This window comes from Cynocephalus volans, chromosome 4 (genome assembly GCF_027409185.1).
Source record: "Cynocephalus volans isolate mCynVol1 chromosome 4, mCynVol1.pri, whole genome shotgun sequence".
Classification (NCBI taxonomy): domain Eukaryota; kingdom Metazoa; phylum Chordata; class Mammalia; order Dermoptera; family Cynocephalidae; genus Cynocephalus; species Cynocephalus volans.
In genome coordinates this window covers 127,518,195-127,545,661 of record NC_084463.1, presented here as the reverse complement: position 1 = coordinate 127,545,661, position 27,467 = coordinate 127,518,195, and the positions used below count along the sequence as shown (strand labels likewise).

General features: G+C 32.6%; 1 protein-coding gene across 2 annotated transcripts in view; it reads right to left on the bottom strand.

The window, feature by feature from the left end:
• METTL15 (methyltransferase 15, mitochondrial 12S rRNA N4-cytidine) overlaps positions 1–27,467 on the bottom strand; it is a 224,375-nt gene that overhangs the window by 32,522 nt on the left and 164,386 nt on the right. The window contains exon 7 of one of the 2 annotated variants that reach the window (XM_063094544.1): positions 3,988–4,720. The exons of the other annotated variant lie outside the window; for it this stretch is intronic. Coding sequence (XP_062950614.1) covers positions 4,275–4,720 — 446 coding nt within the window. The 3' untranslated portion in view covers positions 3,988–4,274. Of the gene's footprint in view, positions 1–3,987; positions 4,721–27,467 lie in introns of those variants that run through there. 2 annotated transcript variants of the gene reach the window in all.

Below are 27,467 nucleotides of genomic sequence, written 5' to 3'. Positions count from 1 at the left end.
TACCAAAACGGCAATCTCCTACTTTGCATATTAGATTATTGCATTTTCTTTCTTTCTTTGTTGTCTAATAATTTGGGTTTTATGAGAGATTATGAGAGAAAAAAGTGAGGCAGACAAAAAATCTGTGAAGAATTTTATGATAGGCATTATAAACTATGACCATTGTATCTTGCATAATTAGTTCTATCGAACTTTAATGCTTTTGAAAATTCATTATAACTAGATTTTTAAAAAATAATTTATATTTAAACTTTCTCTTAGCATTCCTGCAGATCATCCTGTATGTTACCACACATTAGTTGGAAATAGTAGCTACAAACAAACAAAATTTGAGAAAATAACATAAACATAGTTATGCTTGTTATAAAACCCAAACTCTTTAGAATATGACACTGTTTTACAAACCATGCTTCATTTGGCATCAAACATATGGCAGTGTAGTTTTGAGAAAAATATATCTCTGATCAGGATTTCTGTCACTAAATTTATATTTATCAAGCACCTCACAAAATTCCCTTTATATTTTTATGCTTACCCCTTTGCATTATAGAATGCTGCTCACAAAAAATTTGTATTAGCATACTGCAGCAATTATAAAATCTGAATAGAAAAATAGCTTCCATTAAATAAATATTACATAATTTTAACCAGAAGCAATTCCTCATCAATTTTTTTCTATTACAAAGATTTTAACATGTAGCTCTTAGTTTGCCATAATACACACAAACATTATCTAATATTTCTTTTTCCAGAGTTAAAGTGAAACATAAATTAATGTCATCTCAGTTGGCATAAGAAATTCACACACCACTGTGAACAGAGAAAAGCAAGAGGATGGAGTACTCATATAAAAAGAGGGAGAGAAGTGAGAGAGGGTTTTTTATTTCTTCCTAAATGGTTAGCCTTTAATATATGCTTATTTAATGAATATATGCAATATTTCTTTTTTTTAACTATTAAGTCCCATTAAGAACTATCTCATGCATTTTGGATGAGAAATTTCAAATGAAATTACAATTATTTTTTTAAAAGTCTGCAGTACAGACTCATCATTATCTCTGTTTTTTACTTAAAAACAAAAATTAGCAATAGAAGTAAAAAAAAAAACCTCTGGAAAGGCTGGCCAGTTAGCTCAGTTGCTTAGAGTATGGTGTTATAACACCGAGGTCAAGGGTTAGGATCCCCAAACTGGTCAGCTGCCCCCAAAAAAGGAAAAATAAAACAAAACAAGATGAAAATCCTCTGGAGATATGTAATACTCTGCAAAGACTAAAAAAAGTATATGATTTTTAAATATCTGCAAGTGAATTTTCAGAGATACTAGTTAATTTCAAAAATCTAATTAGGCATACTGTATTCTCTTATAAACTACAGGTTATAGCACAAAAATAGTTCAGTAAATTAAAGCACAAATTATATATCATATATTACATGAAATAGAAAAGATATATAGATGAGTAATGTCTGTTAAAAAACCCCTAGAAACTTCCAAAAAAAAAAATAGTAACTAGTAAACAAATTTTAAAATGAAATGAATAAACAACAGAATTATCAAATAAAAATTGTGTATATTTCATTTCTTCAGTGATGAAGTAAAAATTGGTAAGAAGTGATGTACTACATAATAACATTGGTGCCAGGTTAAAATGATTCATAGAAGATGACAGTAAATAAAGAGATTCGGAAATACTTTATTAGAAAAACAATGCACATTCACTGTAACCATCAGTTTTTATTTTCTACATATATTGTTTGAATTTTCCAAAACCATTCTCTAGAGTTAACCATTTAAAACTCATTTATGTGTTTTGTTTGTTATTCATCCTACAACAAAGACTAAGAAGCTGACAAGAATGATTGTGGTAAACAGCCTAATTTCAGAAAAGAGTTAATATATTTTAATACTCAAACATCTTGAAATCAATTTTCTGTTTATTGAAGAAGGATTTTTCTCATGCATATCACTGAAGATTTTTTTGTCAGAGTATTACTTTTCTAGGGTTGTTATAATAAATTACCACAAACTGGGTGGCTTAGAACAGCAGAAATGTATTTTCTCATTGTTCTGGAGGCTAGAAGTCCAAATAAGGCAGCAGGGTTGATTCATACTGGAGACTCTGAATGTTTCATGCTTTTCTGTTAGCTTCTGGTAAGTGCCAGCAATCCTTGGTGTCCCTTGGTTTGTAGACATATCACTCCAATCTCTGCCTCCATCTTCATGTGGCATTCTCCCCTATGTCTCTCTTTTTTCTTCTTATAAGGACACAAGTCATATTGGATTAAGGGAGGGCCCTTCTCCAATATGACTTTATCTTAACTACTCAGATCTGCAATGATAGTATTTCCAAATAAGGTCACATTCTGAGGTTTGGGAAAGACATGAATTTGGGTGGGGGTACTGTCAACCCAGTGCAATATTTCTATTTAACATTAAAGAAAAAAATTCCTATACAGATTGCAAAAATGATTGATGAAATAGGTGGATCACTGTTGAATATAAGAATGTGGTCTTTTATTCTCTAATCAGATACTAGGATGGGAGCTTACCTTTGGATTCTCATTCACAAATATGTTTTACTTGCAAAGATAGACTTACAAAATCCTTCAGGCAAGATATAGGGGATTCACCCAGGTGCATTCTCTTATTTCTATTTTAAGTTCAATGTCCCCAGAATTTTTTCTAATTCTTATTTCAATGCATGGTTGTTCAGGTTTAAATAAAGCCTTTAAAGTAAAAGTGGTAAACAGCTTGGGAACTAAATACAAGGGTACTTCAAAATTTTATGGAAAAATAGAATTAAAAGGTAATACAAAATTTTCCATAAACTTTTTGAAGTACTCATATTACAGAGGTAGAGAAAATAAATCTGAGGTAAATTCATGTATTTAATCCTTATTGATTTTGCCCATATAATTATGCTGATATTTCATTCACTTGGATTCACCAACTTAGAATTTATAATCATAATGGAGAAGATGAATATTTCCTGTACTTGAATAGTTTATTGAGCAAATTAATAGTATAAATATAATTTCAAGGATAACTATTTAAGTGAATATTCATTAACGCACACCTTTAATCAACATGCCCCCTTCCCAACCCAAGCATCCTCTGACTAATTATCGGCCAACTCATCCTTCACATTGCAGTTCAGACCTGGTTTTCTTCAACAGATCAAATCCCTACTAGATGCTCTTACAGCACCATGCACCACTTCTCTGAGCATTTACCACTGTGACCATTTTATACTGAATTTTGTGATTATTTAATTAACATCATTCTCTTCCACTATACTACAAATTCCATAGAACAGGTACTGTGGGCCATGTATGTTGTACCTACCTTTGTTTCTCCAATGACAAATTAGTATTTGCTGAGTAAATGAATAAGTTAGAAGTGCATATTTACATATAATATGTTGACATGAGAATTACCAATCAATCTTGTCAATTTGTTAAATAATCCTCTATCAATTGCTTGTCTCCTGAATTAACTTTTTACCCTTATTACAGTTACTATACCTAAGTAAAAACATTAAGGAAACATTGATTTTAATATAGTGAATAAATCAAATAGTTTTCTATTTCAAATAGACTTGGCTGAATTATTTTGAATAGCTCAAGTAAAAAATGCAGGATCCTAATAAGAGACTTTATTATTTGCTATAAGCATTCTAGGCTATTATTAAAACAAAAAATAGACACAATTGATGTTAAATATAAGTTCTATGAAACAATTCTCTGTGAGGGTTATTAGAGAAATTCTGCATTTTTACCTTGTAATATATGAAAAATTGCCTATATCATATTGAAAAATCCCTTTAAAATAATGAACTATAACTTCAACAATAAGATTTATCAGTATAATGCATTTTTAAAATAATACTTGAAAATTTAAAATTTGTATAAATATAAAATTTGTATATATTTGAGAAAGCTATAGTAACTAATTATTCACAAGTAGGGAAATTAAAATTCATTCCATGATCATCATTAATTATTTGAGCCATAGAAAGTCTGTTGTGAAGATAAACATAATGCAAAAATAAATACATTTTTGCAGTCTTGAGATGATGTTGCTCTCCGAGTTAAACTTTCTTTGTAATGCTAATATTTCCTACAGTTTCTTCTTGAGGAAAACAAAATGCCAAATGTCATTAATTTCCAGACTGTCCCACACATTCAGTTGTATTAAATTGTTAAGAAACATCACATGAAAAAAAGTTAGAGAAGCTGTGAGAAAAAATGTGAAGGATCAGGTGATGGTAACTTTCTCACAATTTGATAGCTGTTCTAAGCTTGGCTGAGCGCCCTCTGGGGTTATCTTGTACATCCTGATCTTCTGGAGTAAGTACCTTCTTGTGTACCAATTTCCACATCAAAGGAGCTTTTCTTATAGAGACTCCTTCCTTGTTTTCATGATCCAAACCCAACTGTGATCTTTGTATCACCTTCTGTCTAGCACTTAGGTTAAACCTTTCCGTCATGCTTATCCCAAGCAAGAATCGTTTGACGATGCGATCCTCTAGTGAATGGAATGAGAGGGCAACAAGGCGACCACCAGGTCTCAGAAACTTCTGAGCTGTTTTCAGTCCTATGTAGAGTTCATTAAGCTCATTGTTCACAAATATGCGAAGAGCTTGGAAAGTCTTGGTAGCAATATGGGTAGATCGCTGTAGCAAGTCTTTTCGTGCATAAATAGCAGAGGGAGGAAATGCACCTAGGAATAGATTTTGCAAAAACAGAAAAACAAGGTAACATTAATATTTTTGACTGCAAATCAACTGGGTTGTGCAGTGTGTGTGCATATTTAAGGAAATAGATTTTCTTAGAAAATTGTGTCATTTCATTCATATTTCCTCTTCTTTCCAAGCGTTCTTCCAAAGTTTAAAACTATGTGTCAGAAATATTTTTAATAACTCATAAGAGTAATTGAAGTTGAACAAGGAGCAGGGAAATGGTGGATAAATTTTTGAAGAGATAATAACCGAAAACTTCCCAACTTTTGTGAAAAACATAAACTCACATCTACGAGAAATTCAATAAACCACAACTAGAATAAATAAAGAAAGCTGCACCCAGGTACATCATAATCAAACCACTACAAGCTAAAAATAACAAGAAAAGTCTTGAGAACAGCAAAGAAAAATAATACATTATGTAAAGGACAACAAAAACATAATTAGCAGCTAATTTCTCATTAGCACTGTGAAGACTATAAGACACTGGAATAATGCTGTAAGTTTTGAGAAGAAAAATCTGATTTACGAGAAGACTATATGCACTAAAAACTATTCTTCAAAAATAAAGATCAAAGACATTTTTAAATAAATAAAAACAGAGAATTCGTTTCTAACAAGTCTGCATTCAAGAAATGCTAAGGGAAATACTTCAGGCTAAAATAAAAAGACAACAGGTGATAACTTGGATATACAGAAAGAAATGAAGAGATAAGTAGTAAATGTAAAAGAATATAGATACATACATATATACATATGTGTATGTATATTATATATATTTATACACTTCTCTTAATTTCTTTAAAAGATGTAGGACTCTTTAAGCTAAATAACACTATACTCTTGGGTTTATTATATATATGTGCATATACACACATTTGTGTATATATGTATATATAGAGAGGTACTATAAATGATAACAGCAGCACAAAAAAATGAATGGGTAAATGGAACTACTATGAAAATGTTCCTATATTTTACTGTAAGTATAATTTGCATATTATGGTTCCTAGAGCAACCAATAAAAAATAATGCAAAGAAATTAAGCCAACAAGCTAATAGAGAATAGAAATAGTCCACAAAAACTGTTTAACACAATAGAAAGCAGAAGAACAGCAAAACAAAAGACAAAGAAAAAACAAGTAGAAAAATGACAGCCAATACATCCAAATATATCAATAATTACACTAAACAAAAATGTACTAAACATTCCAATAAAAATATAGAGATTGACAAAAAAAAAAAAAAAGCAACACACAACTATACGTTGTCTATGAGAAATGCACTTTATATATAAAAATACAAATAATAGTAAAAGTAGTAAGCAAAAGGCTGGGAAAATATAAAATGCATAGAGAATAAGCTTGAGAAACCTGGAGAGACTATATTAATATTAGACAAAATAAGCTTTAAAAAAGGAGAATTACTAGAACACAAAGGAGAACACTTCCTATTAATAAAAAAGGTCAAAAAGCAGAAAGATACAATTATAAATGTATATGCATCTAATAACATAGTTCTAAAATATAGATACCTCTGAAATAGAACCACATTAATAAGGCAATTGTTTTTTGACAAAATTGTCAAGTTAATTCCATGGAAAAAGAACAATCTTTTCAACAAATATGAGTATATGTATAAAAGAAGATAAACCTCAACCATTACATCACACTACACACAAAAATTAATTCAAAATGAATCACACATCTAAGGGTAAACACAAAACCCAAAAATATATATCTGACAAAGCTGTTTTATCCAGAATATATAAAGTAACCTCATAACTTAATAAAATAAGCCAAACACCCATTTTAAAAATGGGCAAAAGTTTCTATAGACATTTCACAAAAGGTATACAAATGGCCAATAAACATAGGAAAAGATGGTCAACATCATTAGTAGTTATGGAAAAGCAAATTAAAAACACAATTAAATATCATCACTACATACTGGAATTGCTAGATCCTAGAAAGACACAAAGTGCTGAAGTTGACTTAGGTGAAATAGATAATCTGAATAGACCTATAACAAATGATGGGATTGAATCAATAAACAAAAATCTACCCACAAAGAAAAGCTCAGGCTCAAATGGCTTCATTGCTGAATTCAACCAAACATTCAAAAAAAAAGAATTAATACCAGCATTTCACAAACTCTTCCAAAAAATTGAGGAGGGAGCACTTGTCAAATTATTCTATGAAACCAGTATTACCCTGAAAGTAAAATTAAAGGCACCACAAGAAAAGAAAACTACAGACCAGTATCTAATATAAACAGGGACATAAAAATCCTCAGCAAAATACTAGCAAAACAAATTCAGGAGCAGATTAAAAGGATTATACATCACAACCACGTGAAATTTATTCTTGGAATGTAACCATGTTCAACATGCAAGGATAAACATAATAATAAAATTAGTTATATTAAATATATATTAAACACATATATTATATAATATAATTATAAGGACTTAAGATTGTTAAAATGGCAATACTACCCAAATTAATCTAAGATTTAATGCAAACCCTATCAGAATTCCAGACAACCTCTTGACAAGCTGATTCTAAAATTCATATGGAATTGCAAGGGACCTAGAACAACTCAAATAATCCTGAAAAAATAAATAATAATAATAGTAATAAAACAAAGTAGGATGACTCACAGACTTCAAAACTTACTACAAAGCAATGGTAATCAAGACAGTGTTGTACTGGAATAACAACAGACATGCAAATCAACTGAATATAATGAATAGAAAGTCAAGAAGTAAACTCATACATCTATGCTCAAATGATTTTTGACAAGAGTGCTATGACCATTCAACATGAAAACTTTTGAACAAATGGTGCTGAGACAAAAGGACAGCCACATGCAAAAGAATGAAGTTGGACAAACTCTTATCTCACACCACATACAAAAATTAATTCAAAATGGATCAAAGACATAAATGTAAGAGCAAAAACTATAAAATTCTTAGAAACATGACTTTAATTTGTCAAAAGATTCTTAGATATGACACAAAAATCATAAACAATAAAAAAATACCATCAATAGATGAAAGGTTTGCAAATTATATATCTAATGGAAAAAAACTGAAAATTATATATCTAATAAGGGACTTTATCTAGAATATGTAAAAGAAGCAAAGTGCAGGATGATACATGTATGATACCATTTATGTCAGTTTTAAAAAATGCTTAACATCACTCAGCATTTGGGAAACGCAAATCAAAACCACTTTGAGATACCATCTCACTCCAGTTAGGATGACTAATATCCAAAAAACTGAGAATGATAAATGATGGCGAGGTTGTGGAGAAAAAGCAACTCTCATACACTGTTGGTGGAACAGCAGATTGGTGTAGGCTTTATGGAAAATGTATGGGGGTTCCTCAAACAATTACACATAGATCTACCATATGACCCAGCTATTCTGCTGCTGGGAATATACCCAGAAGAATGGAAATCATCATGCCAAAGAGATACCTGTACTCCCATGTTTATTGCAGCACTATTTACAATAGCCAAGAGTTGGAACCAGACCAAATGCCCATCATCAGATCAGTGGATAAGGAAACTGTGGTATATCCACACAATGGCATTCGACTCTGCTATAAAAAAGAATGAAATACTACCATTGGCAACAACATGGATGGACTTAGAGAAAATTATATTAAGTGAAACAAGTCAGGCATAGAAAGAGAAATACCACATGTTCTCACTTATTTGTGGGAGCTAAAAATAAATAAATAAATATATAAACAAATAAATGGTAGTAAAGGAAGAAGACACAATAATCTCAACAATTCCTTGAACTTGTTAAGACTAGTGAACAGATATGTAGTTGGTGGGGGAGAGGAAAAGAGAGAGGGAGGGGTTGAAAGAGGAATGGGTAAAGGGACACAAAATTCAACTACAATGTATATTGAGAAGCTAAAAAAAAAAAAAGTAAAATAAAAATTTAAAAAGCACATCAAAACAGATATACCCATCTAGCTCAAAAATTGATGAAAAATGCTGATTTTAAAATAAATCAATAAATACAGTTTTCCTTAAACTTATAATCACTGGTATACATAGTATTAAAGAGGAATGTTCAATGCATTTATACAGAAATTTTTCTTTGATTTAGAAGCATGATCTTAAAGAATATTTTATTCCATAGAGAAGTAATGTTTCCAGTCCAAATTTCCTACGAATGAAGATCTGAGAGGATGACTGCCATGCTGGCATTTGAGTCTCCTTAGCATGCTTTTTAGAGAAAAGTAAATTATACAAAGCTGGCACCTTAGTTCACATTTCATTAATCTGTACACGTAGTAGTATAGTAAAATACAGACATACCTGACTAGTCTTTGGGACCTGGATCAGAGAAGGGGAGAATAATATATGTATCAGACAGTGGAGAACATGATTGTCTAAACACTGTGATGGGATCACTCTTTCTCCTACAAAAGTTACTTTGCTGAGGACTAGAAAATGTGAAACACTATGGAATGTATCCTCCAACAACCAGGTCTCTCAGAAACAAGATGCTGATGTCCAAGCTGAAGAGGGAGATCAGCTTCTTTCCATTTGCTATTTAGTTCCTCCATTTTCCAGAGAAAGAGTGTGGGCCACTGGGAAATGTGTTTCAAAATATTCTAAAGCTCTGAACAAACATGCAGCTACAATATTCATATTTTGGAACTCGGATTGAGAGGAAGCTTCAGGAGGGTTGCATTCCTGAACTCCCTGCATGATTCAAACCTTGAGTATTTCAAGACTCATTTTCTCAAAGGAAAAATGATATGTAAATACATTTTTATGTACACATGTTTTTATGTAAAATAGAAAGTAAACATTCATGGAGCCCATGGATCAAAAAGTACTGTAGGATATTTTTGCTTTAATAGTTTTTTTAAAAAAGTTCTTAGCATTATCTCTAATATTTTGCAGAAATTATAAGCATGGCTCAATATGGTAATTGCTTAACTTTTTTTGACATTTTATCACTGAGCCTCTATTTCAAATGTATTTGAGACTGTGGTTTTAAACATAGCATTGAATTAGCCATGCCTGGCCCTGTGTTAACTAAATTCATGAAATAATAGAAAGGCAGAGAGCTTAATGAATACTTGCATAATATCGTCATCAAAAATATTTTTTAAATTAATCAAAAACAGGAAATGTTTCACAACAAAATAATAAAAAGGAAAAATGACAAAATAATGTCTGAAATCACCACAAAAGTTCTAATATAAACAACAGCAATGGTTCATTTAACATGACAAGGTATGTTAGGCATTTCTGTGTACCAGCTAAAATGGCACCTTCCTGTGGCAGCAGGATAGACATAGTTTATAATTCATTCACTCAGATAGGTGTGAAACTATGAAAATCCTGAATAATTCTTTTAATTTGAAGGAATCTGCTTTTATTTCAAAATATTTACATAAAGTGAGATTTTATATTTTACATTATACAATTTCAAGTTTATATAATTCATTTCACATTTAATATATTCACACTATATATGAATTCACAGCTGACAAATTGACATCACTGCAATCAGACAAGCTTTTCTTTGCAAGGACTAATTAGGCCTTGCCAATGTCATAAAGTCATGCAGAATCAATGTAAGAGCTTTCAATTATATTTAGGAATGGGAAGTCTTAAAGATTATAGAATAACTCTAAACCCACAGATCTTTTCTTCTGGGGCTTTCTGACTGTTTTTTAGGGAATTCTGACCTGGATAATGTCCAGTGGATTTCCTGGAAAGGATGTAGTCCTGTCAACCTCTCCAAGTTCCATCTTTAGGGATCAGGAGATGACAGGGGTCTGCAATGGGCAATGTGTATTGTGGAGCTTTTTGTTGCTGCTCTGGGGAATAAGGTATATATTTGCTGTTATTTTAGATAGGTTAAATTTCCAGGGCTACCTTTTCCTTATACTAGTACTTTGTGTCTGTAATTCATAGGAAAAAAGGTTGACAACGCAGATTGTATAGAATGAAATAAAAAAGAAACAAAAGAATATAAAAGACCATATGGTAATGGAAATTAAAGTAGTAAGAATAAAACATCAACTGGCAATGATGTAAACAGACAAGTCAAAAAATGCCAATCCAACCATGAAGGATTACGTGAGGTTCTTTGGACTATTAAGCTTAAAGACAATGAATAAATGTCCTGTGCCTCTGAGGTAGAAAAAATGTGATTTCTTGTGACAGTCACTGGTCAGAGAGCAAGGGACGGAATTCTCTTAGGTATAAACAGACTAGGTAGGAACACCTGCCTACAAGTTATCAGGAAAAAAAGATTAAAAAACCACACTAGATTCAGTGCCCACTCATATGCTGGACTCTGAATAAGGCCTTAGGGAGAAAAATATTGAGACAGAGACAAGGTCTCTCCCCTTAAGGAGCTCACTGTTTGCAATTCTTCACCTCTTTCTCATCTTCAATATCCTGTTATCAGAAATAGACACTGGTCTCCCTGTTTTTCATTTCCTGAGTTTAATCACAGAGTCTAGTATGGCTAATTTATTTGATTAAGGAGTAGAATAGGTAAGAAGGAAAATATAGTCTCAATCACAATTTGGGTCATTTGGTATGGGGTTGAGAGAAAAATTTCCTTATTGTGTTTTATAGTTTATCAATAAACTTAGTTAACACAGGACCAATGTATATTAGTTCTAGTGGGAAGAGGTTTATTTACCCCTAGTGTAGCATCTATCATACTCTACTGTAATTACCAGTTATCTTGTCTGTCTCACTCGACTCTGATCTCCTTTCGAACAGGAACTATTTCTTGATCACTTATATCCCTAGCACTTGACAGAGAAGCTTCTGATTCTTGACTCTGACTGTATATCACAGTCACCTGTGGCACTTTTGACAAAAATAAAGATGTTTGGCCCTACTCCAGAACTATTGAATCAGGGGTTCAGGGATTTATTACCCAGAAGGACTACTTTTACAAAGCTTCACAAAGGATTTTGACATGCAGCCAAGATTAAAAACTATTATAGCAGTAAACATTCAATAAATGTTTGTTGAAAAGGTAAAAAATTGAAAAAAATAAATGGATAAATGAATGAATGTATAAAAGACGTAATATTCAGGCATATCAATGAGCAACAAAATGAACAGCATAATATTTTTAGTCACAGAAAACATTATGTACATAATTTAAAAACAATGTCATAATATAGACCCAGTTCTCTATGCTACATTTTGGCCACATATTATGGGTACCAAATTATGATTTTAATGTGGAAACTGAACTCTCAAATTTGCTAGGAATTTCATTGTCTCAATACAACTGATTTCATGTGTTTAATTATGCCCAATAATGACTAGGAATGCTCTTAATTAATCAATCATTTCCACATGCAATGGAGCACTTGCAAATGATTTTAACTTCAGGAAATGCAAGCCTGTAAGCCTTTATTATCTGAAACACAGCAAATGTGAAAGGTGAACTTTATTTTTGCATATTTCTTTTGCAGAATAAAATTAGATGTGAGTATGTAATGGTTAAAATTTGGAAATTTATACTTAAAAAACTCATTAAGATCTTCAGTGATTTAAGTTCAAATTTTTCTCCAAAGATTAATGCACATTATTACTGAGATTTTATGTAAGATTTATTTCTCTTTACATCTAAGAAATCCTAAACCACAAATTTTGTCAGTACTTCAAAATAGCAGAACTGTTTTCCTCCTTATATTTTAACCCAGCAAAATTATGTTAGTAAAACTGATTACAAAAGGAAATTAAAGGCTAATATACATTTAATAGCAAGATGTTTTCAAGTTAAATACACTTTTTAAAAATTATACATTTAAATGAGTACATTAAGCCCAGTATGAGATAACAAATTTTAATTTCAATATAATCTTGAGATATTGTTTGGTACTTACTTCACTCATAGTGATGTTAGGAAAATTCAGGACATGAGAGACTGATTCTAGTGCAAGAAAATTATTAAAGAGTTCTGCCTCATATCAGGCACTCCATTTTCACATTACAGACAGGTTTGTTGTTGGTGGTGTTTTTTTTAAGTCCCTGACAGTTCCACATCCTTTCTCTTTTCTTTGCCTCACATCAGCAAATTTTGATGGGTGTGCTTCAGAGATGTATACAGACCCCCACCACTTCTTACGAACTCCACACTGCTGTTATCCTAGTTAGATCATCTTTCCATACAGCTACCAGACTGATACTTTTAATACAAAAATTGCATCATGTTATTCCACTGTTAACACCTCCAATGTCTTTCTACCATACGAAATAGAAATGGAAATTCTTACATTGGCAAAAAGTCCCTATGTGATATATAACCCTTGCCTTCTACTGCCCCATTTCTCTGACCTCATCTCCTGACCTCGTTATCTGTACTCTTAACTGAACCGTGGCAGTTCTTTGACCTGTACTTTGAAGGTCTGCATTCACATACCTGGTTGGCTTATTCCCTACTTCATTCAGGTCTCTTCTCAAACATCACAGAATTAGGTAGTCTCTGACTATATTTATGAAAAACAGCAATGTGTCACTAATCCCCTTACATTGTTTTATTTTTCTTCATAACACCTCACTAGGGACAAATATTTATGTGTTTACCATCTGTCTTCCTGTACTAGAATATATACTTAGTGAAAACAAAGACTTCATTCACTGGTATAAATCCTTTGCACCAAGAAGAGTTGATGGTCTGAAAAAATGACTACATTTATGCTTTAAAGTTATAAACATAGTCATTGTTAAAAGAAAACAAAAGCAAATGGAATATTATCAGTTATATATGAAATAAATCATTAATGTCACTACTGCTTAAATTCTGCCCCAAGAAGCAACCAAGAGGTATACTTCCTTTTTTTCTTGACAGACATATATGAAAATGTACACAAATGTATGTGTACATATATAAATTTACAAGAAGGAAATGATCTGTGAAATTGTCTGCAACTTGCTTTGTTTACTTACCTTACGTTAAAAAAATAATTTCAGTTGTACAGATGCATAATTAATTTAATTTCTTTATTTAACAAATGTGTATAGCGTCAAGCACAGTACCAGCCAACTAGGAATACAATGGTAAATAAGACAGAAGTGATCTCTAATCTATTGGAGCTCATATTACCACCACTGCTGGAACATTTAAGATTTTTCTACTTTTGCTATCACAAAAATGCTGCAAAGGTGGGAGCCACAGGCAGAGTCCCCCAGGCAGCCCTCCCACTGCCCTAGCAGAAGGCAAGAGAATATCTGGCAACTGGGGACCCAGGCGAGAGCCCCAGAAGTCCTCCTATCACCTGAGCTAAAGGCAAGAGAGTGTCCCATGACTGGTGACACAGGTGGGAGCCTTGGGCAGCCTTCTACTGCCCAAACAGAAGACAAGAGCACCACAAACACCACTTTTGCACAGGTGGTACACCACAGACACCCTAACAGATACTGCCACCACAAGTACACCTCATCACTGCAGTAGCAACCAGGACCACACTGCAGGCAGCCCACCACACATTTGACTGCATTGACAGATGGAGAGTTACCAGTGGAGCCTGTGAATAGAGGAGGAAGTCTTTCTCCTCAAAGCCCACTCCAGAATAATAGAAGAAACAACTGTTCTTCCAGATGACCAGATGTCAATGTAGAGATAGTAGAAATATGAATAAACAAGAAAATATGATGCCACCAAAGGAATACAGTGATTCTCAAGTACCAGACTCTATAGAGCAAGTAACTCTTGAAATGTCTAAAAAGGAATTCTGAGCAACAATCTTAGAGAAAAATCAAAGAGATAATAGAAGACTCAATGAAATAACACAATGAAACGAGAAAAAATATCTGGGATACAAAGGAGGAAATTTACAAAGAGATTAGTACCTTAAAAAAGAATGTAGTGGAATTCCTGGAACTGAAGGATTCATTCAATGAAATAAAAAAAATGCAAATGACAGCTTATGCAGCAGGTTAGAACACTCGGAAGAATTTCAGATCTCGAAGACAGTCTTTTTGAAATGACCCATGTGGACAAAAAACAAAAAGGAGATAAGAACTTCAAAAAATGGAGAAAATCTAAGAGAGCTAGCAGACAACTTAAAGCACACAAAAATATGAATTATGAGTATTCCAGAAGGGGAGGAGAAAGGAAAAGGAATTGAAAACTTATTCAATAAAATAATGGAAAAATTCCCAGGTATTGGGAGCAACACGGAACTTCAGATTCAGGAAGACCAAAGATCCCCAAACAGATTCAATCCAAAAAGATCCTCTCCAAGAAACGTTATAGTCAAACTGGCAAAGCTCAAAGACAAAGAGAGAATTCTAAAATCAGCAAGAGCAAAGTATCAAATTACCCATGAGGGAGCCCCTATCATACTAACAGCAGACTTCTCAACAGAAACTTTACCGGCTAGAAGAAAATGGGACAATATACTGAAATATTAAAATAAAAAAACTGCCAGCCAAGAATACTATAATCAGCAAGGATATCCTTCAGAAACGAGGGAGAAATATTGTATTACTCAGATCAACAAAAACTGCAGGAGTTCACCACCACACGACCAGCCCTGCAAGAAATTCTCAAGGCAGTCCTACATCTGGAATCCAAAAAACAATAATCACTATCACGAATACACAAGAAAGAATAAAACTCACTGGAAAAACAAAAATACAAACAAAAAACAGAGAGAAAAATCTAATTCTTTTTTCCTCAAAAAGCCCAACAAACATTGAAGAGTAATAATCCAAGGGGAAGAAAGGAACAAAAGATATTTAAAACATCTAAACAGAAAGCAATAAAATGCCAGGAGTATTACAACGCCTACAACAGTAAATGTAAATGGGTTAAACTCCCTATTCAAAAGACACAGACTGACTGACTGGATTAAAAAGCCAGAATCAACTCTATGCTGTCTTCAAGAGACTCACCTCACCAACAAAGACACATACAGACTAAAGGTTAAAGAATGGAAAAAGTTATAACACACAAATGGAAGCCATAAACAAGCAGGAATAACAATTCTTATTTCAGATAAAATAAACTTTAAACCAAAAACCATAATAAGTGACAAAGCCACTATATAATGATAAATGGATCTATCCAGCAAGAAGATATAACTATCATAAATATGTATGCACCCAACACTGAAGCACTCAGTTATATAAAGGAAACACTATTAGACCTAGAGAAAGAGATAGACCCCAATACAAGAATAGTGGGGGACATGAACAACCTTCTTTCAGCACTGGACAGATGACCTAGGCAAAAATCAACAGAGAAAACCAGGATTTAAATGAAACCTAAGACCAATTGGACCTGACAGATATCTACAGAATATTTCATCTAACAATTACAGAATATACATTCTTCTCATCAGCACATGGAACATTCTCCATGACAGACCATGTGTTAGGTCACAAATCAAGTCTCAGCAAATTTTTAAAAAATTGAAATCATTTGAAGTATCTTTTCAACCACAACAGATTAAAACTGGAAATCAAGAACAAGCAAAACTCTGGAAATAATGAAAATATATGGAAATTAAACAACAAGCTCCTGAATGACTTACGGGTCCAAGAAGAAATTAAACAGGAAATCAAAAAAATTCTTGAAACTAATAAAAATAAAGACACATCATACCAAAACCTGTGGGAAATAAGAGGGAAGTTTAATACAATAAATGCTTACATCAAAAGAATAGAAACACTCCAAATAAATGACCTTAACAGTATACCTCAAAGAACTAGAAAAACAAGAAAAATTCAATCCTAAAAGAAATAGACAGAAATAATTGAGATCAGAGCAGAATGAAATGAAAGAGACTCAAAAAATGATTAAAAAGATCAATGAAACAAAAAGTTGGGTTTTTTTTGAGAAGATAAATAAAATAGACAAACCATTAGCTAGGTGAACAAAAATAACAAAAAAAGTGAAAAGACCTAAATAACAAAAATCAGAAATGAAAAAGGAGACATTACAACTAAGACCACAGAAATACAAAGGATAAACAGACAGTATTATAAACAACTATACATTAGAAAATATGAAAACCTGAAGGAAATGAATAAATTCCTGAATACATAAAAATAACCAAGACTGAACCAAGAAGAAAAGGAAACCTGAACAGACCCATAACAAGCAATGAGATTGAAGCAATAATCAGCAGTCTCCCAACAAAGAAAAGCCCAGGACTGGATGGCTTTCCTGCTGAATTCTACCAAACCTTTAAAGAGGAATTAATACCAATTCTTCTCAAACTATTCCAATAAATTGAAAAAGAGGCCACTCTCCCAAATTCATTCTGAGGCCAGCATCACCCTGATACCAAAACCAGACAAAGATACAACAAAAAAAGAAAACTACAGGCCAATATCCTTGAAGAACGTGGATGCAAAAATCTTCAACAAAATATTAGCAATCAGAATACAGCAACACATCTAAAAAATTATACACCACAATCAAGCAGGATTCATTCCAGGGATGCAAGGATGGTTCAACATATACAAGTCAATAAATATTATACACTTCATCAACAAAATCAAGGACAAAAACCATATGACTATCTTAATAGGTGCTGTAAAAGCATTCAACAAAATTCAACAACCCTTCATGATAAAGGCTCTCAGCAAATTAGGTACAGAAGGAAAGTATCTCAACATAATAAAAGCCATATGCAACAAAACAATCACCAATATCATCCTAAATGGGGAAAAGCTGAAATCCTTTCCTTCAAGAATGTGAAAAAGACAAGGATACCCACTCTCACCACTCTTATTTAACATAGTATGGGAAGTACCAACAAGAGCAATCAGGCAAGAGTAAGAAATAAAAGGTATCCAGATTGGAAAAGAGAAACTGTTCATGTTTGCAGATGACATTATCCTATACATAGAAAACTCTAAAGACTCTACCAAGAAACTCTTAGAGCTGATAAGCAATTTCAGTAATGTTGCAGGATACAACATCAACACAGAAAAATCAGTACCATTTTATAACTCAGTAACAAACAGCAAAAAAAAGAAATCAAGAAAACAAGCCCTTATACAATAGTCACCAAAAAAATAAAATATCTAGGAATCAATTTAACCAAGGAGGTGAAAGATCTCTACAAAAACAACTACAAAACACTACTGAAAGAAATTAAAGAGGACACAAAAAGGTGGAAAGACAGTACATGCTCTTGGATTGGAAGAATTAACACTGTGATAATGTCCAAACTACTCAAAGCCATCTACAGTTTCAATGCAATCCCCATCAAAATACCAATGACATTCTTCACAGAAATAGAAAAACAATTCTAATATCTATATGGAACAACAAATATTTATATGGAACAACCAAGAATAGCCAAAGCAATCCAGAGCAAAAAAAATAAATAAAGCCAGAGGCATAACACTACCCAACTTCAAATTATACTGCAAAGTTATTGTAACCAAAACATCATGGTACTGGCATATAAACAGACTCTCAGACCAATAGAACAGAATAGAGAATCTAGAAATCAACCCACACACTGACAGCCAACTGATCTTTAACTAGGCAACAAGAACATATATTGGGGAAAGACTACCTCTTCAATAAATGGTGTTGGGAAAACTGGACCTCCATATGCAGAAGAATGAAACTAGACCTGACCATTACCAAAATCAACTCAAAATGGATTAAAGACTTAAGTATAAGACCTGAAAGCATAAAACTACTAAAAGAAAACATAGGAGAAATTCTTCAGGAAGTTAGGACTGCGCAAAGACTTTATAAATAAGACTCTAAAAGTACAAGCAATAAAAGAAAAAATATACAGGATTATATCAAACTAAAACTTCTGCACAGCAAAGGAAACAATCAACAGATTGGAAAGACAACCTACAATGGGAAACAATATTTACAAACTAGACATTTGACAAGGGATTAAGATCCAGAATATACAAGGAACTCAAAAAACTTCACAGTAAAAAAACCAAAAACCAAAAATCAAATAATCCAATTAAAAAATGGGCAAAAGAGCTGAATAGACATTTTTCAAAGGAAGACATACAAATGGCCAACAGGTACATGAAAAAATGTTCAACATCACTAAGCATCAGGGAAATGCAAATCAAAACTACATTGAGATACTGTCTCATTCTAGTTAGACTGGCCATTATTAAAAAGACTGAGAATAACAAATGCTGGTAAGGATGTGGGGAAAAGGGAACTCTTTGACACTGTAAAATAGTACAGCCATTATGGAAAATAGCATGGAAGTTTCTCAAACAACTACATGTAGAACTACCATATGATCCAGCAATCCCACCTCTGGGTATATACCCAAAGGAAGGAAATCATCACATCAAAGGGATACCTACATTCCCATGTTCATTGCAGCTCTGTTTATAATAGCCAAGATATGGAACCAACCTAAATGTCCATTGATGGATGACATGATAAGGAAAATGTAGTATATACACACAATGGAATACTACTCAGCTACAAAAAATAATGAAATTCTGCCATTCACAGCAACATGGATAAGCTTAGAGAAAATTATGTTAAATGAAATAAGCCAGGCACAGAAAGAGAAATACCACATGTCCTCACTAATAACTGGGTGCTAAGAAGAAAGGAAGGAAGGAAAGAAAGAAAGACCACAATAATACATTGAATTTTCAGAAGGACAGAATACATATATGGTTACTGCAGGTAGGAAAGGAGGAGGGAGAAGAGAGTTAGGGAGAAATTGGGTAAGGAGCACAAAGAATAATTACAATTTGTAATAATAAATATGCTTATAATATTGATTTGATCATCACATATTGTACACAAATAATGGTAGTCAAACTGTACTCCCAAAATATGTATAATTATGCTTTAATAAAAACAAAAACAAAAGCAAAAATAACAAAAACCTAAAAATGCTGCAATGCACATGTGAACTGCACATTTTAAATTTCTACGTAACAGAAAAATTCTACAAAGCAAAGTGACTATCACAATCCAGGAAAAGTATTTGCAGTTGTATGTGCAACCTCATATGTCTGTAGAATAGGAGTTGTTAGGTCAAAGGGTATTTATTCCCATTTAAATTTGCATCAATACTTCTAAATTTACCCTCTAAATAGATTGTACCAATTACTTCCATCAATAGTATATGAAAGAGTCCATCTCTCCACATCCTCACCAGCATGAGAAATTATTACTTTTAACCCTGATTAGTCTAACAGCAGGCAAATGATAGCTTACTGTTGTTTTAATTTGCATTTCCTTGGCAATAAGTAGGGTTGGGCATCTTTTCAAATGTAAGAGCCATTTGATTCCAGCTACAAATTGCTTGAACAAGTCCATGTTCTTGATGTGATGTTGCTCTTTTCTTTATTTATTTGAAAGAGCTATTTATAAAATAAGGATGTTAACCCTTTGTATTTCATATATAGTTGAAAATATTTTTCCCAAACTATGATTGTCTTTACGTTTTGTAGAGTTTCTGCCAAACAAAAATTAAACATTTTTATATAGGCTTTTACTTTCTACATTGTTTTAAGTTTATCAAGTTTAAGAAGGCTTTCCTCAGTCCAAGATTATAGATATAATCAATGTAATTTTTTTTGGTATATTTCTGGGGTCTTTTTTCTTACACTTAAATATTTAATCTACATGAAATTTATTTTTTAGTATGGTACAAGATTGGGATTTATATATTTTTAAAAACTACATAGCCAATTACCCTATTTACTAAACAGTACATTTTTTTTCCTACTTATTTGAAATACAACTTTGATCATATAAACAGTTTTACATATAGATGGATCTACTGCTGGATTCTCAATTGTTCTCCATTGATATATTTTATCTATTTTTCTGCTACATGCCAGATTACTTTAATTACTGATTATTGCATCTTTTTTTCCAGTAAATTTTGCTATCGAGTGGGAAACCCCCTTTACAACCCCCAGGCCCATCTTTATTCTTCCTTTCAAAATTTTCTTGGGTGTTTTCATGCATTTATTGCTCCAAATTAAATTTAGAAACAATCAATAAAGTATATAAAAATAAAGATTTTGATTGGAATTGTAGTAAATTTTTAAACAAATTTGAATAAAACTTACATTATTATAATACTAAAGCAATCCATTCAGGAAACATATTATTTCCACTGATATTTTACTGTCTTATTAAAGTCTAAGAGTTGTATTCACCTAAGTCATGGTTAGGCTACACGTAAGTACTATGTTTATACATACACATTTTAATTATCCCTATGAAAAGCATAAGAAAGGACAATACTTACACTAAAACAACACTGTATAAGAGAAATGACACTGAACTTAAGAAAAGGGGAACTAGGTTCAATTATCAGATCTCACTTCTTTATAGCTGTTTGATGTGCAGCAACACACAACTTCTGACTTTGCTTCCCTGTTATGAGATAATAATGCTTCTCACAATATCATTGTGAAGATCAAATAAAAAATATTCAGGAGCACCTAGTGCATACTTGGTATAAAGTAGTCACTTCATGAATGCCATTTGCACATTTACTTATTTACTATTCTGAGTTGTATAATGGAGTAAGTAGGAAGGAGATTTGATATGCTAATTTGAAGATTCTGCCAAGCCAATTTTACTTTCATCCTGAACTAATAGGAGAGTAGGTCAGATAGAAGGCTATTTAAAACTTCTGAAGCATGTGAGTAATGCTTATTTGAATTAGGCAGCAGACTAAAAGATCTCAGCATCCAAAATGAAGTATGTGGTGCACTCCCAAGTTTACAAAGTAGTACTTAGGTCTTAAAAGCGTGAAGACTTAGAATGTCACAAGAATGAGAAATCACTCGTTTCAATTTTCAGTTTTACTTTGACTATTTAATAACTGATGCTTAGAATTGTAAGAAGCCCAATTTCATTAACCTTAACCTTCCAGGTTGTGTTTCAACCACCTGCCCAGGAGATTATTTTCCATAATTAAACTTCTAGATTTCTCCTGCTGCTAAAGTTATAGGACTTCTGGCATTTTAATAACGTATTTTTTTCTCTATTCTTTTCTTATTCCTTTGCTCTAGTTTTCATGGAGCACCTTTCTGCATATGTGTCTTCTTTCTTAAGCATAATCCACAAGGATAAAACATATTTGAGTCATTTTTAACACATCTTTGTTTTCACAGCTCTGAAAAACCCCATTTATAGAGTCCACCTAATAGCTGAATCGAATCTGAGGGTACTAGAAATTGTTTAGATTAAAATGATTTCAGTCTAAATTGGGATCAGTAATATTTGGTATAAATTAATAAATACATATACCTATTAATTCATCATTCATTAATTTAGCCAATATTTATTACTCACACTATACTAAACACTAGGGATTAAAAAAATTATTAATACATACTCCTTGCCCTCAAAAAATTCAAACCCAATGAAGAGAGTAACATGTAAATATCGTGATGAGTGCTGTAAAGAAGGATCGTACATGCTATTATGGGAGCAAAAAGAAAAAAAATAAGAACCTTAACCCCATATAACACAGCATTTTCCAAACAGCTGTTGCTGGGAACAATGACATTGTTATAGCACCTCAATATCCAACCAAACACCAGGGTATCTGTTGTCAAGTAAATCTGGGAAATGCAGCATGCCACACTCCTCTTCTGGAGATTCACAGTACCAATTAATACAGTAAAGCTGTGAAGATAACTGTTTAACTTTGTTTATGCAGAATCTACCAACTTTTTCACAACAAAATTTTTTTAGGTTTAGTAACAACTAACCATTTCATACAATTTGTTTTCTGGCTAACACACTTGGAAAAATACTGAAAGTAGGTTTTGTGTTAATCGTGCTCTACATACTTGAATTATGTCATTAAATCATTAAACATTCTGAGATAAGACATAGATACTCTTATTTCCATTTAATGGTAAGAAGCTGAGGAGTTAAATGTCTCTTCCCAAGTTCACAGTGATTTTATGTAGTTAGACAGAAACTCAGGTTTTTTTGTTTTTTTTTTTAAAACATGAAGTCCACTAATCTGCCTTTGTTTTTGTTTCTTGTAATATAAAGTAGACCTAACCTCTCTAAAGAAAAGCATAACATTTCCGGCTAGTTCACCTGAGATACACTATAAGAAGCCCAGATCAGTGTTAGGTTTTATTTTTTTAAAATTTATTTTATTATATAGGTTTGTAATTTTTCAGTGTCCTGAGGATATTCTTAAGTTTCTTTGTCTTTAAGTGTGCTCAAAACAAAGTAACAATTTTAAGAGGGTATGGTCATCAAACCATTTCATCTCCTTTCTCCTGATTAGAATTTAAGGAAGTTAATATGAAATCACATGGTTTAGAGTGATTTCCAAGAGCTCTGATTCCATGTCTGATGTTTTATATAACAATCTCATTTTCTGAGAGAAAAGGAGTGTGGAATCTTTACTCTAAGCCTGAATAGCCTTTTATTGAGAAATATTTTAATGGAAGCCAAAACACTGCATCAAGTTGCAAGAGTTTGGCTTTCTCTCCACATTTCCCTTGGGGAGATGTGCATTGTCAGGCCTAAAGACTGCGCATCTGGTGAAGGCAGCAACTGCCCTGGTCTCTTATCCTGGGAATGGTAATGAATACCTATGGCTTTTGTCCTTTTCATTCTATTGAAAATAACTTATTGTTAGCTCAAGTTATTAGACTGTGTGTTTGTCTCTCTTTTTCATCTGCTTTCTTGATAGTGAATTTAAAAAAGAAACAGTTTCTACTTCTGCCGCTATCAAAAGACTTTTGGGCAGGTGCTGATTACATGTGTTTGATTAAGAATGTACACTCATCCAATACAGTTCATATGGGCTTTTCCTTGACTGACTTCCTAGGGAGGGAGCCTTCACGATTGTTTTACATTGTAAAAATGAGGGCTTATTATTCTCCAGCTAAGCAAAATGAGGGGGACAAGCTTGTATACGAAGTGGAATAAAGGGTTGAGATGATTAAAATCTCCAGAAATTAAGCACAACTCCTTTAATTTCTTTGAAGCTTCTTGAGAAACGCTGAAGATTGAAATATTTTTCCATACATTTGTTATTACACATCTCCTGTAAATACATGATTTTAGCAATGAAAGGACAGTGTTCCTCATTCTCATTTCTGTGAATCTGCACTACTCCCTCAGCCTAGAATGCCTTTTCCCTCCTGTAATTTACATCTACTCATCCTTAATATTCACTAAGGTGCCATCTTCTCCAGGAATGACCTTTTCATTCATATTTCATCAAACTATTTACCTCTCCATACTACTTGTCTATAAACCTCTACTAAGTTGTGAAAGGTCCAGAAACCTTTTCTTATTTTCCTTTATATACCCAACCCTAGGTCTAGGGCCTGGTACAGTGGGTGGCAAAAAGGAAAATCCACTCAATAAGAGAGATTCTTCCAGTCCCAAGATGGACTAGATCAAGATGTAGCATAAATAATAATCAGAATTTGGAAATTTATGAACTCCCTGAAATCTTTGTAAGATTTTTGTGTGAATGTGCAATTTTATGTGGAGATACTGCACTGTTTTCACCAAATTCTCAAATCGACCAAGGACCCCAAAGTAGGTAAATTACTGGTAAACACACACTGTGTTAGCTGAGTTTTCAGCTCACAACTTACCACTTTTAATGATACCACCCAAAACAGCTTCTGTATTTGTATAGTTTTGTTTTTATTGTGCTTTTCTTCAACTCCAGGAATTTTTCACCTCTTAGCACCATTAGAAGCATTGATAAAGAGAACCCCCTTGATGTATGGCAGCAGACGTTGGAAATTACATCAGTGAATATTCAGTTTTCTTCTGACTCGCAAAGAATTTCACATTAAAAGAGAAAATCTTGCTTAGTAACAATCTGCATTACATATAATAACAGAACACAATTTATATAGGGAAACAGTAAGATAGATTTCATTCACAAAATGCACCACACTTCTGGCTAAATAAATGACTTGAAGTCCCACAGAGAAATTACCATTTTTAGTTCTGGGATACCCTTATACTATTTACACTTTTTACAATTTAATACTTTCACATGTTCAAATGTATTGAGATTTTTAAGCTTGTGAATGAAATTAGCAACGTGCTGTGGTTGTCAATGTGATGCACTGCAATTCCCGCTGAGTGGTAGGGTTTAAAAATTAAATCAGCTCTTGCACCTGTTTGCCAGCATTCATCTGTTGAATTTCCATAACATTTAATAAGTCTCTGTGATGCAACTTGTGTCCTTTTGCCTGGGCTTCTTAAATATAGTGTTAAATTCTCACCCATCTGAAAGTCAAGTAATATTACAAATTTCAAACTGTTAATTAAAATCTGTGAACTTGAATGGTTCTGGATAAAATTGGCTTTACTCAGTGAGCAAACTTTTAAACTTCTTCAGAGTCTCATCTAATCCCCAACTCCTACCAGGTTAAGTCTGATGACAACATGATCTCACTATAGGTGGCTGAGGTTTAAAAATCCTCATACAACAGGGAAAAAAAATCAAGTTATAGGCTTGAGCAAAAAGATAACGAGGAATATTACCTGCTGAGATGAAATGAGAAACATGGCTCAGAAGTAAAGGAAATGATTAAAATTTTCCATACATTGTTCTTCAATAAAACTAATTCTATACTACTTATGTCTTGATTTGCTCAGCATAGATGGAATAGCTCAAACTGAATTCCTATGACCTATTTAAGTAGTCAATATTAAATTTAATTATCAAATCTTTAAGGAGTGATTGAGGCCTATTTGCCAGATGCTGTGAATACAAAGCAGAAGTCTAAGCAGGTGATCTAGTATATTTAAGACAATACAGGTTGAGCATCCCTAATCCAAAAATCTAAAATCTGGAATGCTCCAAAATCTGAAACCATTTGAGCTCTGACAGGAAACTCAAAGGAAATGCTTGTTGGAGCATTTCTGATTTTGGATTTTCAGATTAGGGATGCTTATATGAAAATACTCCAAAATCTGAAAAAATCCAAAATCCAAAATACTTCTGCTCCCAAGCATTTCAGATAAGGGTTATTCAACTTGTAAGATACTTTATTTGAAACTTTTAGGAATATTCTACAGTGCAAGCAGTATTGCTCTCTGCATTGGGCCATTTGCACATTTAAAAAAAATATTAATCTCTCCTACTGAAATACAAGCTTCCAGAAGGCAGAAATTTTGTGCTATTATTTTTCTCACCACAAGCCTGTTGAAAGACTAACAGATTATCTGACTGAATGAAGGTTACATGATAAAATTCTCCAAAGGTCAATAGTATATGGATATTAATTAAATCATAAATTATAAATATCTCCTTTTTTCTATTCACGTCCAAATCAAATACTGAACTGCCCCTCCTGTCTTTTATTTTCCTGCCTGCTCTATGCCACTAAATTGCTCTAAGAATAGTGCTTTGTATAATGTCCAGTGAATGCTTCTGGTTTTTAGACAAAATGGTGTATCCATTTTGAAAAGCAGTATTTCAAGGGCTGAAGGCATATATATGCTATTGATCTCATGTAGGGATTTAGCCTAGAAAAGAAGCAGCCCTTTTCCCAAAAATTCCTTAAATATGCCTAAATTATTTATTATATGGCTTTTAATAATAGTTCCTACTTTGAAGCCAACTATCTAATAATTAAAAAATGATTAAGTAAATTATGGTATTACTTGTATCTAGTATACTTAATATGGTAAAATATTAAGTAAAAAATTCAAAATTATATATGTCCAATTATTCCAACTCAAAAATATGTGAGAATAAAAAAAGAAAAATAAATAAAGATAATATGCAAAATTACATGTGTTATGGTGGTAGATAGTATCATAGGGTTTATAGGGTTTTAAAAATAATTTATAATATTATTTACTTATTATAAATAATAATAATTAGTTAACAAATATTTTTACAGTATTAACTATGTGCGATTAAAGTTCTAAGGGCTTTATAAATATTAATTCAGTTGATGTTCATAGTAATCCTATGGGATACATGTTCTATCATCTCCCTGTTTTACAGATTAAGACCCTGAATCCCACTGTATTTTTTTAACAAAACATTTATTTTTATTTATTGATTTTTATTTATTCATTTATTTTTTATAATTATACAATGTAGTTGATTTTCACAGCCCTTTACCTTTTCCTCCCTTTCTCCCCCTTTCCCATCCCCATCACCATCATATTTGTTCTCTCCTCTTAACAAGTTCAAAGAATTATTGTGATTGTTGTGGCTTTTTTTCTATTTATTTATTTGTTTATTTTATTTTTATTAGCTCTCACGTATAAGTGAGAACATGCGGTATTTCTCTTTCTGTGCCTGGCTTATTTCACTTAACATAATTTTAAGTTCATCCATGTTACTGTGAATGGTAGTATTTCATTCTGTTTTATAGCAGAGTAGTATTCCATAGTGTAGTTATACCACATTTTCCTTATCCACTCTTCCAATGATGGACATTTAGGATGATTCCAACTTCTGGCTATTGTAAATAGAGCTGCAATAAACATGGGAGTGCAGGTAACCCTTCAACATGATGATTTCCATTCCTTTGGGGATATACCCAGCAGTGAGATAGCTGGTTCATCTGGCAGTTCTATCTGCAGTTGTTTGAGGAACTTCCATACCATTTTCCAAAATGGCTGAAACATTTTACAGTCCCACCAATAGTGTAGGAGGATTCCCCTTTCTCCACATCCTCACCAGCATTTGTTATTCTCTGTCTTTTGTATATTAGCCAGCCTAACTGGAGAGAGATGATATCTCA